Source organism: Pogonomyrmex barbatus, unplaced genomic scaffold (genome assembly GCF_055798465.1).
Source record: "Pogonomyrmex barbatus isolate J1 unplaced genomic scaffold, ASM5579846v1 scaffold6, whole genome shotgun sequence".
NCBI lineage: Eukaryota > Metazoa > Arthropoda > Insecta > Hymenoptera > Formicidae > Pogonomyrmex > Pogonomyrmex barbatus.
In genome coordinates, this window is record NW_028297160.1 from 6,086,505 (window position 1) to 6,108,302 (window position 21,798).

General features: G+C 30.4%; 2 protein-coding genes across 7 annotated transcripts in view; one reads left to right on the forward strand and one right to left on the reverse strand.

Moving 5' to 3' along the window:
* The window catches only part of ETHR (ecdysis triggering hormone receptor), a 43,531-nt gene extending 27,785 nt beyond the window's left edge, over window positions 1-15,746 (forward strand). For 3 of the 4 annotated variants that reach the window (XM_089082248.1, XM_089082247.1, XM_011632490.2), the window contains 2 exons: window positions 12,340-12,952; window positions 13,878-15,746. In XM_089082248.1, coding sequence (XP_088938374.1) covers window positions 12,340-12,952; window positions 13,878-14,009 — 745 coding nt within the window. In that variant the 3' untranslated portion in view covers window positions 14,010-15,746. Of the gene's footprint in view, window positions 1-10,665; window positions 12,187-12,339; window positions 12,953-13,877 lie in introns of those variants that run through there. The other variant, XM_011632491.3, reaches the window with a different exon arrangement.
* A 263-nt stretch (window positions 15,747-16,009) lies between these two features.
* On the reverse strand, window positions 16,010-21,559 carry LOC105422916 (uncharacterized). 3 transcript variants are annotated; one of them, XM_011632494.3, is made up of 7 exons: window positions 21,379-21,559; window positions 19,423-19,781; window positions 19,077-19,106; window positions 17,406-17,599; window positions 17,052-17,246; window positions 16,655-16,897; window positions 16,010-16,496 (listed from the first exon to the last, which is right to left on the reverse strand). In XM_011632494.3, exons 2-7 carry the CDS (start codon window positions 19,625-19,627, stop codon window positions 16,350-16,352), a joined length of 1,014 nt encoding a protein of 337 aa, XP_011630796.2. In that variant the 5' UTR covers window positions 19,628-19,781; window positions 21,379-21,559; the 3' UTR covers window positions 16,010-16,349. The 3 variants fall into 3 exon arrangements, with proteins under 3 accessions (XP_011630796.2, XP_011630795.2, XP_011630794.2); XM_011632493.3 differs by having other exon boundaries at window positions 21,075-21,559; XM_011632492.3 differs by having other exon boundaries at window positions 20,946-21,559.
* Between the last annotated feature and the right edge of the window lie 239 nt (window positions 21,560-21,798).

The following is a 21,798-nucleotide window of genomic DNA, read 5'->3' on the forward strand; positions in this document are numbered from 1 at the left end:
AAACTCTGTTAGCTTCGGTTAAACTCGGTTAAATCATTTATTCAACATATTTTGCCTTAAGTTTTAAAAAATTATTAATTTTGTAAAAAAGATTATGCAAGATTTTTCATACAATGTTTATTATTTATACATGAAGGAATTTTGACAAGGCGACATTCAGATATTTAAATAATTTTATTTTTATTATTTATTTATTTGTGCTCTGTACTTTAAAAATGATCAAAGTAATAATTATAAATTGATTATAGAATTTATTATTAAAATTGAAATCACGCATCTTGGAATTCTTGTAAAGGAAGCTACGCATGCAGTATAAATTCAAACAAAGAGACACGGTCGAAAATCATCTTTTGACAACAACATGTATGTGCATATAGCTTCTGTATACGCGTATCTCTCTTTGTTTCTATAAAGATTCTAATTATTTGCGATGCATGTCGTATTGCATGTGTAAACCAATGCCTGAGGCAAACCGCATTCATGCGAATGCATGAGCGTACGTGTCTCCATTGTCGAGCTGTGTAACAATTGCTCTTTTAATTCCATTGTCCTATTTGAATCCGTTTGATGCATTTTCATTTCCAAAATAGCTTTAGGATACTACATTGCTTCTAATATTTTTAAATTTCATGACCCCATTCTCCGTGTTTAGATATTTCTATATATCTAAAATAGAATTATATAACTTAAAATAAAGGCTATAATTAAAATTTAATTTTATATATTAAATATAATATATTAAACTTTTATTTAATATATTATGCTTTAATGAATTTATTACTTATGTATTTCAATTACATAGTTTCTTATTTATTTATTAGCTTTTAATTGCTAAGTAATTGACTTTAAATATTGTACAGCTTTTCTGTACAATAATTGCGCGAAAAGCTCTTGATTGGGATCTAAATCATTTTGCTGTCCAATTACTAGAAAGAAGTCAACATAAGTGTCTAATGGAATAACCAATGGAAAAGTACATTAAATTTTAACATGGATTTTTAAGAAAACAAACTGTTAGGTTAATCGTCCGAAGATTTTACTGTTAGAACAATTTAAAACTTTGAAAAAAAAATTTGAACGAAAGTAGTTTATTGCAAGCAGAAATCAACAGCTTTTTTTATTTTAGAATTAGTTATAAAGGAAAGGATTTCTACTCTATCTGACGTTACTATTTCATATAAGAATTCAGGATTGATTTATTTAGATGTTTCTTGCAAACCCGTAATTTAAGATTTAAAATATAAATAATAGAATGAAAACGGTTTGATGAAATTCGGAACAGTTAAAATTATATTGAACATCCACTTGAACGTATATGTATTAAATATGTGGAAACGGAAAAGCAGGATTTAGCTTACGTCAGCTTAGCTTAACGATGAATTACAGAGATTTGTCATATTCGCTCTGCGCAGGTGTATATCTTAGCGATAAGAAATGTTGATTTGACAAACAGCTGACTCTATCTTGTAAGAGGAGAGAACTAGTTTTAGAGTCTATTACTTCCTCCAATTTGAGCCAAGTTATATTTGTTTCTCAACGTCTGGTGCATATTGCAACGTTAAAATTTTTTAATATTAAATATTTAATATTTAAATAGAATTGATGCAACAATTTGACGATTTTATTTCGCATTTGAAGATTTAAATACACTTTTTCAAGAAAACATTGTGGGTAAAATAATAGTGATTTTACATTGTCATCTAATCTTCAAATATTTCTATCTTTTTTAATTGTTTTGAAAAAAAATCAGAAAATGATATAACTTCTTATGCATGTAAATTTTTTATTACATCTTATTACAGTTTGTTTAAATTTGAATTTAGAAGACGTAGGAAAAAAGAATGTCAAGATATTCTAATCTACCGAAAAATTATGAAGATGATATAAACGAGACATTTCAACTACATCAAAGGATCCCAATTTGTCGTTATATGCTCGTTCTCAATGGCGAAGTTAACGAACAGCGTCGTACAAAACAACATATTTCGTTCGCATTATACTAGAAAATACGTGTCACGAGCAGAAACTTCGTGTCTCTGCGAATGTTAGAAATTCCTTGTGGAGTTTGCTAAATCGCATCAACTGCAAAGATACTTGAGCGATATAATTGAATTTCTTTACTCCAAGATGTAAATTGACGTATAAGACAAGTTGTATGTGAGGGCATGCGTATGTGCGTAAAAATTGTTTGCATATATCCGAGAATATTGCTCCGGAAGTCACGATTTTCGGAATTCTTTAAAAATTCGTCCTTTCAAGTCGAGCCCACTGTTGTGGATATTACGAAATATATTGTATCCTAGCGCAAGCCAACAACATGTGATTCTTATCAAGGTAACACTTGTTCTTTATGTGTCACGTGCCATATTGTGTGCTTGGAATGCGTCAAAATGCGCTGATAATAAGTTTAAAACAGTGAATTTTTGCGATACTTTTGCAAGTTCTAAATTGACAAGGTATATCATAATATTAGAAATTTTTATGAGAATATTAAGCTCGAAAATGATTAGACATGGAGAGATCGAGATTTACGCTTACCTAAGGTGCTGACGTTTTCTGACCATAGGAATGAATCATTTTTTAAAAACCAAAAAATACCATTTTAAAAAAAGAAAAGAAAAATTAATGAAGCGAAAACTTAGGGATGCAGAGTTTGCAAGTTTTTATCTCTAATCAAGACATTTAAATCGGCGAGTAAATGAACTCGCCAAATCCCGCGAGTGCTCGATTGTGCCTTCGCAATTTCCCTTGTGAAGGGGATTCCTGCCAAGTGCATTTAAGGAGGGTGTCGTTTGATATCCGTCGCGTAAAATGCAGACAATTATTACATCTTTCTTGAACGTGACAGTAACCGATATGCATAAATGATTACACGGAGAATGTGCGGAATAACTCGCATTGCGAGTACGTAGAATCAGAAATTTCTTACATAGATCTTATGTCTGGTAACAACGAGATCTTAATTAAGGCTTAATTAAATCATACATTTCCTGAAAACAATATCCTGAAGGATGTAAATAGCTTCAATTAATTCTGATAGTTAAAGGCTTTTGATAAATGGAGTTTTAGGAACAATTAAGACAATCAAATTTTGTTTTGTTAGTTATTTTTATATCTATTTTTTTATCATCGTTTAACTGCAACAAGGCGCGCATTGTAACTTCAGGTTTTGAATAAAATAAATTTAACAATAAATAAATTACGAAAAATTTTGAACTATTGTATAACTATTAACTGAAGATATATAAATCATAAATATATAATAATAATATATATTATTATACGATGATAAAATGTAATATTGCATATGACGAAATATGATATTATGCCAAGAATATTTCATATCGTACTCTGCAGGCTCTTAAAACCATCGGTTTTGTGATGTTGATTACATATATGAGTCACGTTTTTTTCCCTCAAAATGCACTTCAGCCAAAAGTAACGAGAGAATAGAAGCGGGCAAGCGCGGGGTTGGTTCCATAAACTCCGAGCAAGCACATTTTTTTTTCTTATGCCGAAATACCCCGTGATGAAAGCAGATACATGTCCACACTTTCGTAAGATTGCGGATTGCCGTGCATAAGGAGAGTATCGCGTGTAAATTTCTTATGAAAATGTACGATGTATGTCGCTATTCCAACATATGTCATGCATAACGCATGTCTCGAGCACGTGTTTCGTGATAATATCTAAAGTGAAAATTTACCACGACGATTCTATAATAGCAATCTTTTGCTCTTAGAAATTGCGCGAATAGAATTTCTTTTCTTCCAGAAAAAATATAAATATTTATAATTTATAAAGCATTATTAAATATAATAATTATCAAAAATTATCAAAAAATGGTTTTTATAACGTAATAAATGTCAATATTTCTATGAATATCCATCGGAATAATTGCTTGAATCTTTTCACAAATTTTATCGATATATTTCAAATCTTAAACATAAAATTAAAAAATCAACTTTTTATAATTGATTTGTCAAAAATAAGCGGTATAAAATTTATGTTATATTGAAAATAGTTTGTTACAATAAACATATTTCTTTTTTTAACATAAATTGAAATTAAAATGTTTAAAACTGAAAATAGAATTATAATTTTAATGTATTTTTTTAAACTAACAATAAGATACAATCGAGTTTTTATTATTACATTTTTGTATTTAGGAGAATCTTTTTTCTTAGAGAAATTTAATAACTGTATGTAAAATAAAATTTAATAGGAAAGAGAAAAATTGCGTAGGAATATTTCAAATTAGACTTGTAGATGGATTGGACTGGTGGTATATCGAGTAAATTCTCAGAAATAACCGCAAAATCATCTTTTTATATGCGCGTCTCAAAAAGCGCTATAGAAAAATCTTCAAAAAAGATGGATTTGATTTTCGCTCCATATGCAATAGATGGATACCCAAAAGCTAATAAACGGATTCGATTTTTACTTCATAAAGTCCAACCGGTCTCTGTGTCACCCTCACATTCGCGTTTCACCTCAGCGCTACACATTGCGATAGGACGCGCGTTCGCATCGTAAAAGTGATCTCGTCTGTAAACTACTTCTCGCAGGAGTCTGTGCATGTCGTACATGCATTACGTCCCTACGTCGTCAAGTACAAAGAGAGTCTGAATTTATAGCCGCTTATAAGAAGATTGCACCCTGAACAAACATCGTAATATTTCTAAAAATGCATCTCAAATTAAATGTTTCTAGAAAATTAAATGCGAGAAAGAAAAGAAAAAAGAGAATGGGAATTTTGTTTATATGAAACTTTTATTGCTCTGCTTCTTGTCTTTATAGAGTTATTTCTAGATTATCAAATATTTAACCAAGACTGTTTTGGGCAATATAAATATTTCTCGTGTTCGAATTTAATTTAACAATATAATTTTATTATTTAAGTATTTATTATTTAATTTATTTAATTTTATTATTTAAAGTTTTTAATTAGTTAGTAACATTTTTCTTAATTTATTGCTGTAGACGCTATAACGTTTTTATTAAGTTTCAAATTGGTAATAAAATTTATGATAAGGAAGACAAAAAATTTAATAATTTTATAATATTCTGCATATATAATTAGATAATTAAATTTTAAATTTTATTGTGTAAATTCGTTATTTAATTATTAATTCTTTAAATCATTATTTTGTACTTTTAATTTATTTTTATATAAAATGTATATCTTAATGTTATGATTGCTTAAACATAAATTATATATGTAAAACGTCTAAAATAAATTAAATATGTATTGAAAAACTTTCTTTAAAATTGATGATGTAATAACAAGGTATGTAGGAATTGTTTAATTTTCTCTTTTGAATTATTTTTAATAATCGGCATTTATCTTAAAAGTATCTTATTTCTAACACATCTTACGTACATTGTAATTAGTATTATACCAAAGTGTAATTGATTATACCAAAGTGAAACAGCAACCTGGTATTCCTCCTTTCGGATACTATTTAAGGGCTTGCAACACATCCGAAGCTTTGATAACAAAGCCAGGGGGTAATCGAACTATGCTACAAATTGTATTGCACGACTGAGATCGAAATAGAAACCATCGAAATAGAAATCATATCAAATTCAAAGACGATTTGTGCTTTCGTCGTTGCATTCATTGGTATCTATTTCACACAAAATAGCGTAAGACATTTACTTTGCTACAAATGCATCTTGCAAAAATATACATCTCGAACTCTTCTTGGCCAACTTATAACGAAACTTAATCATTCTACAACATAGTAAAAATATATTTCTAATGTATTTTGCGATTTTTGATTCTCGAATATATCAGAAATTTTAGAAAGCTGCATATACACTGTATATTATATATTGTAAATTGTATGCTCTTTCTTTTGCATAAAGAAAGATGCATTAACGAAATAAATTTGTTTATTCTTTTTTTTCTCGGATTTTAATTATAATTCCGTTGTATAAACATTGGAAATGAAAACATTAAAACGAGGAAAAAGAAGCGGTATATTTGGAATCCTATAGCTTACAGAAATATTTAGTTCATACGATCTGGAGTTCTTAAGAAAAACTAAACAGCCGTATTAACGGGATCGGGATGCAGTTGTCTGTTATCTTTCACAATTCATTTGAAGCTCGATGTTTTTCAAGCAGGAGCACGTTTTCAAAATAATTGTAATTTTGGAATCGTTGTGACATAACATTATTGATTGACAAAAGAGAAAAAAAGTTTAGAGAAAACCAATGAATCGTAAGGATTAAGAGTATTTTTAGCTAAAATTAATAAATAACAGACAATAAATAATAGAAAAAGTGAGATTAACATTTCCAAAACCGTCACTACTACGTGTTATTATATAAAATGAGAAATATTGAAACACTTTGAAACGAATTGTCTCTCTTACTTGCAATTCCCGATTTCAGCTTCCGAATAGAATGTCTGATGTATGCATAACGTTAATTTTTCATAATAAAAAGACTCAAGCGTAGTTTGCAATTTTTTCAGCAAAGTAAAATAGACGAATTTATGAAACTTTACTTTTTTGCAGCACGGACCGCTGTACTAAGTAATAAAATCGCAAGTGTATTTAATTAAAACAAGAGGCTTATTCGAATCATAAAAACTCGCATTAAATACATCCGCAGTTATTTTTGTCGAATTTTAGTTCCGTTCCACTTAAATATTGAAATAGTCGAAAAGCGCTTTATATTTATTTTACAAAGTTCTTTATACAAAAGTAAAATATATAATATAAAATAAAGTAAAATGGAAATATAATAATACATAAAATCAATTGCATAGTACCATAGAGTTACGAAATTATTCTTTATAGAGAGATTTTATTTTATTAATATGAAGGTGATATACATCATGTTAAACTTTCTTGATATATATAATTATATATCGCGAATTTAATTTTAATTTTTCTGATTAATTTAGTTTTTTCTTATAAAAAATACAAAAAAACCATAATTTTATTAAAATTTTTAAATTTTCAGATGAATATATAGTTACAAAAACATGATATTTATATTAAACATTTTATTAAGAAAATATTAAATATTAAATAATATTATAAGAACATATTAAATATTTAATGCAATATATAGTCTACTAATTAATATGATATTATTATTTATTATGGTAAATATTGGATTTCATTGATTATAGGTTCATTTATGTATTTAGATTGCCTCAGATATAATAATATTGATATAATATTTACTATATTGTTAAATTTACATCGAATTTGTTATGAAAATTAAGATTATAAATTTTTGACTATTTTGCTTATAAATATATTTATATAGAAACTAAAAATTGCAGAATAAAGTTAAATTGCTTTTTTCATACTTTTTAAATTCGTATTTTTTTAAAACGTAAATATATAGAATATTAAAAGTATTATATAGAAAAACATGCAAATATATTTCTTTCTTTTTTTAATTTTCACAGTTCACAATTGCATAAATATAAACTTTCAATCACTTTTGCATAAATATTTATATTACATATTCTTTTAGTTGAATTCATGTTGTTATGACTGCAATATTAACTTAAAATATAACAATGATTTGCGTCAAGGTGGAAGCGTAATGAAAAATAAAAGAAATATCTTTTTCTCCATTATATGATTTTTTTCCATTTAACTTTAATCTTTCTATATACGTTTCCCTTTTTTATGTTTGCGATAAATTTGCAAAATGTAATCTTCATGACTGCGAAGCTTTTATTGTGCTTGAAAATATTTCTGTATGGTAATCACCAACTCCATAAACACTTGTATTTATAACAGCTCAGGAACACGGCAAATATTTTTGCTGAAAAGATTTAAAAAGTCACAGGAGAATATTTCGCGTCGCTGAAGATGAGGAGCGGCACAATGCCGGGATGGATGGACTCCGAAACGAGTCTCTCGATCTTACGTTGAAACGGGTAAATGCGGCAGCATCGTTTCGACAGGATGACACGTTGTCTGTTTCGAAGTCTTCCAGATTTTTCGGTTCATAAGTCAATGTCTTGACGATTTATCGTCAATTTCTAGGTTTGAGCACATCAATGATTAAACGCACGTTACATTTTTTTTACATACATTTTTTTGTTAACAATTAAGTTTATATTTAGCTGGTCTAACTTTTTATAGAAAAAAAAGTATATTACATGAAATATTTGTAAATTGTTTCTTTTTAACTTTTTTAGTTATTAATTTATCAATTAATTTATCAATTTGCTAAATATTCAGTAATATATTTGTTTTCTCAGTTTATTTATAAAACAAAAGAATATTCAGAATATAATGAAAAAATTGAATTAATAACGCGCACAAAATTTCTTCATTGTTTAATAATAATTAATATCGATGCAAAACTATGATATTTATTTAATGCAAATTTTTTATTTTGTTATAATCTATTTTGAATAACAACGGTATTTTCGGTTGTATATTTAAATGAATAGATTAAAAAAAAAGTCCGTTACATATATCCGTACAATGTTTCTATTTTCTATCGAAGAGTTAAAAAAACCGTCGTTCTTTACGCAGGTGCGGATGCACGTTGAGATAAATGGTGGCACGCAATTATCGAAATCACATTTCACCAAGCACTCGAGGAAACTCGATCCTGTTCTATCCTATCGTTCGCGCGCGAAAATCGAGTTCGACTCCGTGTAAAGTGTTCGTATAAAGTGCCAGAACAAGAAAAAAAAAAGAACAATATTCTGTTTCATGGCGTGAGAAAACGATCGTACAGAGACATTCGCTATTCTTCTTCACTTGTTTTTGTAAAACGATGGAGAACGATAACTTTTCTAACGTTTATTTCATAATTTTTCAAAGGAAATTGTTCTGGCATCTTGATATCTTTTAGCTGCTCGGTAGAATGAATGCCTCCGAAAGTTTAAAGGTTCAAAGATATTTCTTTTTAATGTAACATTTATATATAGAAAACTTTTTAAGAAATTAAATGTACATTATAATATGAATTCTGGCAGCTTGTCTTAATTTGTATAGTTATGTGAATATTTTTTAAATGAAGCGAAGAAAAAATACGTTATTTTTTTATTATCCATTGTATAATGCACAATAATTAAAAGTTTTAGATTAATAAAGAAATAAAATAATAATAACTCAAGAAAAAACGTAATATAAAAATACCTTGGATAAAAATAATTGATAATAACTATTTTATTTTTTTAATTTTGATTTAAAAATTATAACACTATATAAAAAATTATTAAAATACTTTATTTATTTGTGTGCAAAATAGTTAATGTTAATAACAATTATTCAACAATGAACTTTTTGAAAAGAAAGTTTTTATTTTTCATATGCACGATGCACTTTATATTGCCGCGAAACGAAGCGTTGTTCTCATAGGAGAGCAATTTTTTTTTTTTTTTAGATGAATGATACGTACTATGATGTAGTTCGTACTATAGTAACTTTATCGACGAGCTGTAGAGAGATATGGAAAGCACCCATTCAAAAAGCTATTTTTCAATTGCACACTGAACTTAACCTTTACAAATGCATCTCTATTTTTAAACGTTTACGTTACAATTTATATGACGCACGCATGGTCGTTTGTAATAAGAAAAGAAATAAAATATTGATACAACCAGGATTTTTACAACTATTGAAAGGAAGAGATAACTTTGATATATTGATGCTTTGTAAAACTACTACATTGATACCGATAAAAATTGTAGACATGCTAGGTTTAAATCCGATGAGATAAAAATTTGTAACTATTTTTGTTACTGACAGCTTTAAAAATGAAGCTATATTGATAAAAATCGATAGAATATCTACTCTAAGTTTAAAATGTTTTGTGTTGCATATGCTATCGATGATCCATGCTGAACTTTTCACTCAAACTGTTTGATATTTTGAGTTTAAGCTGATGCATTAAAATATATCCATAATTCCTTAATTAATACATGAATTTATTTATTTTGTTTTGCATTGCATCGTGTATGTTATTTCTTTATTTTGATAATTATAATTTCAATAGTAAGACATATTTTAAAATTATTATAAAATATATTTTTTTAACGTATGTAAGTTGCATTAGAGGTATTGCTAATACGATTTGATGAATGGACAATGCGCGAACAATGCGATACGAAACATATTAAAATTGAGATGAAAACTATATCTTCTTTTTTCATATATTTATTTAAAACAAGATCTCCGTCACAACTTGTTTAATTGATCGCATATCATTACTACAAGATGATCATTACTACAAGATTACTACAAGCTGTAATTATAATATAATTTATTTAATTAACAAGAACTTCATTTGTTACATGTCTGCGTAAATTATGGCACGATTAAATAACTTTAGGGTTGCCAACTGAAGTCACTTAAGCACGTCCTGGCTTACTACGATACGATGTATCACGCAAACTGCAATCTGTCTCTATCTCATCAGCCTATGCCGTACTCTCGATCTTCGCGAGGAGCATTTTCACCGAATTGTTCTTGAATTATTAAAACGCAGAGCAATCAAACGCCGAGTAAACTCCATCTTCGCTTCGCTATCTTCTTCTTCTGTCCGCTTGCTATCGTGGTCGACTTCGCTCCGCTCCGGGAGAAGCGAGCACAGGGAGATGTAAATAAAATAAGTTTTTGTTTGTTTTTTTTTTTTTTTTTTTTTTTTTTTTCTTTCGACTGATTGCAGCCCGATGATCTGGGTATCGCAGTATCGCGAAATGAGGATGACGAGTCACAGCGTCGCGCACGACGTCGTCGCTGACGTCATCGAGAGAGATCCGCAGATGTCGAGTCAGGTGAACCGCGTGCCGATGTGCCTGACGCAGGCCGACACGATCACCAGCGTGACGTTCTTCCTGCTGCTGGTGTTGCTCTTCTTCGTCGCGCCCTTCGTGATACTCGTGGTGCTGTATGCGTTTATCGTGAGCCACCTGATCCGCGACTCGTCGACGACGCCCGGCGGCGGCGGCACCGGCGACTCGTATCACAGCCGTGCCAGGAGGCAGGTGGTGTACATGCTGCTGACGGTGGTCGTGAGCTTCTTCGTGTGTCTCTCGCCCTACTGGCTCCTCATCCTCTACATCGTGATAACGCCCGCCGAGCAGATAGCCACGATCGATTACGACACGTTCCTCTGTCTGCTCAACTTCTCCAGGATCATGTTCTATCTGAATAGCGCCAGCAATCCGATACTGTATAATCTAATGAGCAGCAAGTTTAGACGGGGTTTCCTGAAACTGTGCGGTTTTGGGAACGAGGGGATCACGCACAGGAGCACGGTCAACGGCGTGACGAGGAGAGTCGCGATAAATCGGCAGGATCAAAATCAGGAAGAGAACTTTCTCTGATTGGACGATATCGAAATACAGTAACGTGTAGTAAATACGGCGACTGTGACGGCGCAATTCACTACATACAGAAAAATAAGCGATTAATATTAGATAATATAATATTAGATAAGATATTAGTATTATTTGTGTTTCTTTCCAAATTTGAGAACCATGTGCAATTTAATACATTACAAAAGATTAGGAACTATTTTTAAAAAAGTGTTTTACAGTGTAAAAAGATAAAGTATTAAGATTATATTTATTAAGAAAATGTTATGTTGGAAGTATAAAAAAATTATACCTACTAATGGAAGATGTAGGAGGACATTTATACTTATCAAAAAGAGACATTTAGATATCGAAAAAGTGTACATCACAAAAAAGTATTCAAGTAGCGGAAGCATTGAAGTATGGAAGTACTGAAAAATTACGATTTGTTTTTTACGTTGCAATAAATCGGAAGAAACTTAAAGCTGAATAAGAAGCAAAGAAGTATGCTAGAGATTGATCGAGAAAAACTTTTGACATTCTGTGAGATATTAAACTTCATGAAATTTCGCAAAAGTTAGAAGAATCAAACGAGCGATTCGTGCGGATGGACTCGGGAAGTTTCAACTTTAACTGGTGTGATCTCATTATCAGTATTGCAGGAAATTAAATAGATACAAATCTGTCAAATATATCAAATGTCACGCGAGTATTTTTTTCTTATGTTATTTTCTTGATGTAAAGATACATGGAATTGTTGTGAATATTGTGTGTCAAATAATTTTACCACTCTCTTTCCGCAGCTTTGACTATTTATAAATTTTAAAAATACGTTAATGCGATATTTTTATTGAATATACAGTTTGCATAATAAAAATTTATTTGCGCTATTTTTCGCAAGATATCGCAAGATATTATATTTTGAAGATCTAGCTCTAAAACGCTTTGCGGCATTCACGTTACGGTTAAATTTACTTAAACTTCGCTGTATGATAAATACAGCGCGTACAATAATCGATCTCTGTCTTTTCAAAACTTTCTAGTCCTATATTGCTTATGGTAACCTACGAGTTGGAAGAGAACGTCGACGGTACGTACATTCCCACTTGCACGACGCCGGCCTCGACGACCTGGATGACGGGCTTCATCGTAACGACGATCCTCGTGTTCTTCGTGATCCCTCTGTTGATCCTAATCGTTTTGTACACGGTGATCGCCAGACACTTGATGGCGAACCCGGCGATAAGTCGCGGGCCGGCGAACAATCTGCTCAAGTATCGCAAGCAGGTGGTCATGATGCTGGCCACGGTGGTGCTGTGTTTCTTCCTGTGCCTGCTGCCGTTTAAGGCCCTCACCCTCTGGATCATCATCGTGCCACCCAAAATGGTCGTTTCACTCGGCGTGGAGGGCTATTACAGCCTCCTGTATTTCTGCAGAGTGATGCTGTATCTGAACTCGGCGATCAATCCCATCCTCTACAATTTGATGTCGACCAAATTCAGAGAGGGTTTTCTCAAGTTGTGCGGTCTCGGGCCTGCCAAGAGAAAGAAAAAGAAAACGTCGGAGCGTACCGGCACGACCGGCTCGACCAATTGCAGCAGCAGCCACTCGGACTTCTGGCGAAGACACAGCAGCAACAGGAGTTGCAACGTGAAGGTACCATGCAACGATCACGCGTCCGCGGACAAACAAATCAGATTGCCTTTACTTACGGCCGTCGTGGCTGGAAATATCGTTAAGAAGAAGCAAGAGAGTTACGTTTAATCCCTCATTTAATCAGATCGATAAACGCCAACTGTACTTCACGTAGTTCCTTTTCTATATCGTTGTACGAAATTATTACTGAATTTTAATCAACATATTATCTGGGCATTTGGATATTTTTATTGTATTCTGACGCAGTGATCAATTAACAAACATATTCGTTGAAGATTCGAATAGTTGAATTAATTGTACAACGACAAAACTATTTTCTTTTCTTACTTCTCTATACTTTCTTCTTACGTTGAAAAGACTATCATGATATTCCGTGCGATTGCATAATTAAATAGATGAATTATTTATGAATATTAAGTAATTAAGTAAAGTTAGAATGTTTAAATATAAAATATTTAAAAGTTTTATATAGCAATGGATAAGGAATAATTGTTAATTGAATGTTTACTGAATGTAATTTATCATGTTATTAATGTTCGTTTTTAGACACGAATCTAAATGAGATTAAAGTACAATAACTGTATTAGATGTGTATCAAGATTGCGATAATTTTAATTCGATTTTATACGTGATATATTATATATTTGTTGTATAAGCTAATACGGTAAGTAGAAACAGTTCTTCCAAGAATTGCGAAACTTATGAAATAGAAATTTTTTCATACGCGTTTCTTTAGTTCCTAAACGCTTTAATCGTTGTAGATTTAATTAAACAAATATATAAATGCAAATATATGAAATATGAATGAGGTAGAGAATCAAGTATAAAGCAAAACGCGCGTTACTATAAACAAAAGAATTATTTCTAATACTTTGTTGCCTTTTTTTCCATTAATTGGCATTGAGATTGTTCTGTTGTATTTTAGGGATCAGAAATTCGTTATTCCGCCGATGGAATGAGCGATAAAGTCCAACGACAGAAGCAAGATATTGTTAAAAGTCGGCATAAAAGTGAAAACAAAAGTGCAAATTTTGTACATAAATCAGTATTTAATTAAATTTTATCCGGTGCGCCTTGTTATTGAACGCGGTATGTATTATGGTAGGTATTTTCTACGATGCTGGCATCCGAGAAGAAATACTTTTTAACGAGAACGTAGGGATATAGATGCGAAGTAGAATTCCTTTTTAAAGCTATCGCATAGTAATGCAAAATAGCAGATCTTAGAAAGATATTTAGAAAGTTAAGAAGCTTCTGTGCAATTGTTATAGAAATGCTCACATATAAAACGTTATAAGAATTTTTGCTCCTTAACGTCAGGTACGCCTTTCTAATAAAATAAATCTGACCTAAATATATGTCATTACTAAGTTTATTCTTAAAATAATAATAATTTAATTGAAAGAAATATATAGATGGCTCCATTAGATGTAACTTAGTGTCATCTTTTTTAAGCAAGTATTAATAAAAATTAATTAAGCTTTAATAAGAATATTGACGCATTTTTACAAGAATTTAATTATTGATTGTTATTTACTATGATATATTACATAAATTATACAATTTATGAATAGATTCATACTTATTCATTATATATTATATTATTTGTTATTATTATATTATTTAATATCAAATTTATCAATTCTTTAATACATTTAGTGAAAGTTTGTTAAAGTTTTGTTAATATTTACATAAAAATTTTATCAATATATTACATTATATTATATTTTCATAAAAAACAATGAAATATTAATAAAATCAATTAAGCTAATAATCAAAAATATCGAATTTTGATACCGGTTGATATACACATCTATGACAAATAAAATGTCAAAATTATGCCGATATCAAATATTATCCGTGCGAGGCTTAATGTATTAAGCTCGGTTTTACTATAATGCGCCTATTACAACAGAGATGATATTTAATCGAACAACGATATCCGAATGTGACTGGTTAGATTTAAAAGTATAAATACAAATATATATATATATATATATATATATATATTTGTATAAAGATAAAGATATAAGTGTAAGATATATATATAAATTTAAATATAAATTTAAATAAAAAATGTTTATGGTGCTCATTCATGATCTCTGTTGAATAATTCTGCGCAAATATGTGTATTATTATATTAAAAAACAAAACAGAACGCAAAAATCTTGGATATTTGTGTGAGATTCAAAAGCTTGGATTCAGCATTTTCTCTTGTTTATGAATTTTTATACTCAAAAGTGAATCTTTTTAAAATTTAAGTGTGAAACATCAGTGTAAAGATAAATTACCTTTTAAATATATTAGATTAATAATTAATAATTAATAATTAAAACTTGAATAAAATGATCTGTCAAAGTGAACTTCATTTTAGATTTACTAGAAATTTGATTTGCAATCTAATTTGTTTAATTTTTGACATCAAGCTATGAAATTAATTCTCTTAGTAAAACTGTGAGAAACCATTTTCTAGTTCATCAAGATATATAATAGAAATTGGAAATGGAGAGAAAATCCATGAATTCTGATCTCAAATGTATTAGAAGAGTTCTGTAATGATAATGTATCTCACAAATATTAATATTTATTAATATTATCTGAAATTCTACTCTTCGTATATTAACAATTCTCTCGCAATTTAAAAGACTTGACAAAATTAATTTTGTTTAGGAAGATTACATAATATTATCTTATCATATAATAAGAATTAAACGTTAAATAAATTAATTATAATCTGAGATTATTTTTTTCTTTTCTGTTAAAAGATTACTATCAAAGTAAATTGCTTATATATTATTAAATTATATATTTTAATTATAAATTATATTATTATATATAATTAAATATAATTAAATATAATTAAAACGATGCTTTCTAAAACATTTACATAATGACGAGTTAATTGAAGAAAATTTTGAGAGAATTGTAATAACGAAATACGATTAATCTTTATCAGTTGAGACTACAATGTACCATACAATTATAAGATTGTATAATAACTTTGTTAATTTTGATATATCTATAATTATTAAGTAAAATTATTCTAAATTAATGAAATGTCATATTATGTAATTTATTATTATGTTTCCTATAGGAATATAGATCTTAAGAAAAAAAGGAATTTTATTTTGTTAAAAGAGTATGTATGATTTTGTAAATATTTTATATAATGTACAAAAAAATGTTTTTATTAATAATTTAAAATATTTGTTCGTACGGTATTAATTATTCAAAGGACGCAATTCATTATTACAAATATGACTAGTACATTAGAGAATTCGAAGTATCTGACTATTGTAGTAATATCCAAAGATTGGATATTACTGCAATAATTATGTAATAGGAAGATTATTATCACATAGATTTCTAGGCAATTCTATCTATTCGCATTTATACGTCATGTGTCGCGCTTCACAAAAATAATATCGTTCGCCAAGTTATCCGGATGCTCCACAAAACTGTAAACGTAGTATCCTCGATGTTCCATCATATCGATCAGATATTTTCGCCCCTTTGCATTGTGTATGTATTCCACAGAGAGGGTCTGAAACACACATGGTATTATATCTCATGATCATCGTACCGTAGAAATTATTATGTTCCATTTCCGGCAGAAGAGACACAATGAGTAATCTTACGTCAGTCAGTCGCACGAACGAATACGCGAAGTTCCCGAATTTGGACCAAGTCCAAAGGCCGTACCTTTATGTCTACCTCGTTAAACGGTATCGTTTCCAATACGTCGATCTCATTGCCTTCGATGTCGAGGCTGAAATAATCGATCGTTTTGATTCCCAATGCGGCGATATAAAGTGTCAAAGGAAAACACTGCACGTGGATGTGCTCGCCCGTGTAAGCCACGTCGAGCGTGTTCGTCGACACATTCTCCGTCGTGTTCTCGGGTTCGTGCAGACGGCCCACGTTTCTCGCCATGAGGAAAGATGCCTGCAATTTCGAGGAGCTTAATTATACCCTTTTTTTTTTTTTAAATTCGCCCGGGTCTAATCTAAGATATCGAGATAAAAATTGGCGCTCGGGTTTCGTGGTAGCGCGGCCTCAAAGTCGCCGTTACCGATGATAAATCGTCGTTATTCCTTACCACCGTGGGGCTCCTAGTGACGCTGAGGCATGTCGGCGAGAGATAGGACCTTCTATTCTTCTGCAGCATCTTCGTAAAATTGATGGGATCCGCTTCTATCAGGAGACCCGACCATCCATTAAATCGCTCGAGAAACAACGTGTTGCTACGCGTTTCCCCGTCATACGCGCCGCATTCTATGAAAAATCCATTTTTCTGTAGAGAGCAATAAACGAAATTCGGTGTTCATTAATACGCAAAGAATCGAATCGAGTCGGAGTCGAAGTCGTTATCATATATCCATCGAATCGCTTATTTTTGCGAAACTCGAGTTTATTTCTTGTATCTTCCACGAAATTACGAACGGAATTTTACCTTGTCGTTGAAAATTTCGCGTACCGCAGTCGATTGTCCCATCGATGGGTCTTCGATATCCGATCTCTGAAGTACATATGATTCTTTTGGGTTATAATTCCATATTATCCAATTTTGATGAATATCCGATAGAATATCGTGAAAAACTTCCGGATTCAGTGTAGATAAATTTTTATTGTTGTACCATGCTTCACCTAAATAATACTTCGTGTTAATAGTTTTTAAAAACCTAGTTTTCAATAATTAAGAAAAGATGTAAATTGTAAACTACATGTACACAATATATTGTACAAATATTATTTTATGAATATTAATGAATTCTTCTTAACATTCTTTTGAAATAGATATTTTTTTGATAATTTTATATTTATATACATATTTTCATAAATATCCACGATAAAAAAGCAATATGAAAGGATCTGTAATAAATTTATATAAAAATGACTTCCATTATATTAGAGCAAATAATTAAAATATCCGCATGAGTTCATAAAATATTCAGTTAATTATTATACTGTCACTATTCGAATTATCAAAGCTTTTAATCAAATGTATTCCAAATGTAAAAATGATATATCTTTCTGAGGTAAGTAAAAAAATTAAAATTACATACTTACATAATTAAATATATACATTGCATATAATATATACGTTGCATGTTACAAAATATAAAATCATTTTGCAATATATATATATATATAGTTTTTTTATATACATATTAAATTTATTCAATAATTTCATTCAATTAATGGAATACTTATATAAATTAATAAGAAATTATGACTTATATATCTCTTTTTATATTTTAATTGTTGTTAATAATTTTAAATAACTGTTATTATTATACGCGTTTGTTATTTGCGTAATAGAAGCGCGTACAGAATATGCTGTACTGATTGTCGCGTGTTACGAATGTTATATATTCGCGCATCGCATTTTACTAATTATATTTGCAAGTTACTACACTATAGTAAAAGAGAAATAGAAATAGAGATGTACAAATAATGCAATTATTACATATTCGATGTTTAAACTTTCTGGAAAACGAGCTCATTTCTGTGAAACCCAATGTTACTTCCGATTTGTATTTCCTTGAAATAAAACCCGTTCTTTCCCGCTTGGGAATCAATAGAAGATTACTTTAGAAAATTACTTTTAGGTATTACAGCTGTACTGTTTGTTATATAGATACATATACAAAGTGTCTCATATTTTACAACTGTATTACCTTTTCCGAGCAAGTAGAATGGTTTGTTTTAAGTTGTTGCAAAATTCTTTATCATTTTGCAAGTTTCGCAATTACTGAATTATTAATAAATAAAGGTTTGATTTATAAATGATAAATTCATTTGTGATGCACACCTTCAAATATATCGCGCAATCGCGAGCATATGTTTTTTTCCCTGTTAAATTGCACGAATACACATGCTTATTTGTAGACTTTTATAAATTAATAACTCATTGGTAAGTGCAAAACTCGCAAAATAATAGAGGATTCGGTATTTTTCGGTACAATCCGCTCCACTTGTTCACGAGAGGTAACATTCAGTTGTGATCAGACATCTTATATAAAATCTATTCACTGTATTTCACTGAAGCAAACCCACACACATCTCATCATGTATTCATTAAATACAATCTAATAAATTACAAACGATTAGAGCCACTTACCATTGGAAAAATTGTACCACGTGCGCAACACTGTAACAGCAGTAGAGAAAAATATATTGACAAAAACAATAAGAGAGTAAATGAGAGTCAAGTATGATATTTTTGTGCTAAAATTAATTTTTCTATAAATAAATTGTCAAATCTAAAATACATCGCTATTAATAACTTTAATATAAAACATAAAATACAAAAAACGCCAAACGCCAAATGTTTTGGTTTATTTTTCAATTATTTTCAACGGTGATACAATTAACAAAAGAATATACTGCCTGTATATCTTTACAAAACAAAGAATTGTTTCCTCAAAGGAAGAGAAAGAACACATCTGGAAGAAATCAATTCTCACCTGTTTGATAAAGGTCTGCAGATACATCATCTAGGTACGTATCACGTATCATTACGTTCTTCTCGTTGACAAACGGATACCTGGTGAAAAGTACGACGATAACGACACTCAAAGTCAACGCGAACAGAAAAATCCATTTTCGACGCCAGCAAAAGTTTGACATTCGCGTGGGTACACGTTGATAGTTATACGCGTTAGTTGGCATCTCACGGGAGATGTCAAGAGCGATGCCGAATCGTTACTTCCACTTTGTCACGAGTCGGCGAAATGCGAGAACTCGGCAGCCAGCCGCGGGTTTTGCATACGCGCGGCTTATCGTCGACGTTTAAACACCGTTTACCGCATCGCGAATGCCTCGTCTAGAGAAATAGGATTAACTGTGACGTAATCATTTACAGCTATTCGATAATCCAAACATTTGTATTTTTATATACGCCGAATAAAATTATGATAAATATAGTATGATAAGTATTATGATAAGCGAAATTTTTTTTTTTGATAAAATCGAACTTGCAATTTCGAAATTATTTACACTTATGCAATACTACAGTCGACCTTCGCAGGTGTTACATAAAATTAAAGAGCGGATCACGGATGTATAGAATTCGCTATAATCTGTTGCGCACTACTGGACATACGATAATAATTATCAATCATATATGTAAAGTGTCCAATTTTATCTGTAGAATATAAATCTGTTTCCTTATTTAGCACTTTTACTTGATTTTCTTTACGTTAAAATGAAATTTGACCTTCATGAAAATTGGAATGGAATGACAAAGAAACGAAAAATGAAGTATAAATGTATAGATTTTCAATTGAGAAACGATCGGAAGAACGTTAACGGAACACCTGTGGAATATCAACAATAATACCATATTTTATACACATAGACATTTTATACACACAGACATTATTCATACAGATGATAAAATATCGTACAGACAGACTCGCAAATGTTTTTTTTTTTTTTTTAATTATAATCTTTCAACCGACCAAAAATATTTCTCGTTACGATTTTTATTTTGTTTTATAATTGTCGTATTGAAGATGATCTAATTTAAAGTTCTAAACGACTTCTGTATTTTTCGATATTATTTCATTTATTATAAACAATATTTTAGTACTAAGATTCGGCTTTAGTTTAATTCATTTTATAATCTTTCAATTTTCAAACATGAATATGAAACTGTAATAAAAATTTAGTCCTAAAATAATTAATTGACGACTAACGAGAATGATAAAAAAATCAATAAGTTAGAGATAAAAATTGAAATAAAAATAAGAAATTTAGTTTACCGATAAGAATAATAAGTAATAAAATGATTTTGTTTATTGAATCTAAAAAGCATATTAAAAAATTACAAAAACTGTTTATATATATTTAAATATATAAAAGTGATATGATATATATATATATATATTATATTTATAGCTATGAACACACGAATTAATTATACAATAGTTTATGTTCATATCTTAATAAAGCACCGCGCTTTGAATTATTCATTTCTTTCTATTACCATATTTACTTCCGCCTTTATACGAAAGTTTAATAAAACTTTTAAGTTCCTTCAAGACAAACTAAAATATATTTCTAAGAGATGTTTAGTTCTTAAAAAAGTTTTAAAAAGTGATTAGATTAACGCAACATGTTCCCGTTGCATTTTGTGGAGTTTCCGTTTCGTTCGTCCTGCCAAAATTGCCATTCTGCGAATCACTGTTCATCTGAACGGACAAGGATTTTTGTCGGATCTTTACACACAATGGTCAATTTAGCGAGCACAAGTTCGTCGAAGAGTTAAATTTTTAGAGTTAAAAACGGAATCGACGGAATGCGTGATACACAAGAAACTTTTCATTTCGAGGCACGAGGCAACCCGAGGTTACCAGTGAACCAGATGAATGCATCGCGCGGCTTCGACACGCGAGGTAAATTTAGCATTGGGCGTTTACGTGAGAACGTTGTGTCACGGTTTGCGAATCAACGACGCGAACGGAACGACGTTCGAATGATGTCACTTTCGGACATCTCCGAAATGAAATGCGCGGATGGCGAAAGAGCGAAGCGGAGGCTCGCCGCTCGTCGTCGTATCCCGATCACGAATATTATACAGTGCCGTCGACACTGAGCACGAAGATACTCTTTGGAGCTACTCTATCTGTACATATGCTGTGAATATATGTCCTGTGTGTGTGTGTGTGTGTGTGTGTGTGTGTGTGTGTGTGTGTGTGTGTGTTTATACAGGGTGTACCGGAATAAATGATTTATTTTTTATTTAAATGGTTTATTTTTAATCCTTGGCGGTACGTTTGATAACCAGTTTATTATAAATGTCAAATTCATTTGAACTTATAATAAAGTTTCTACGTTTC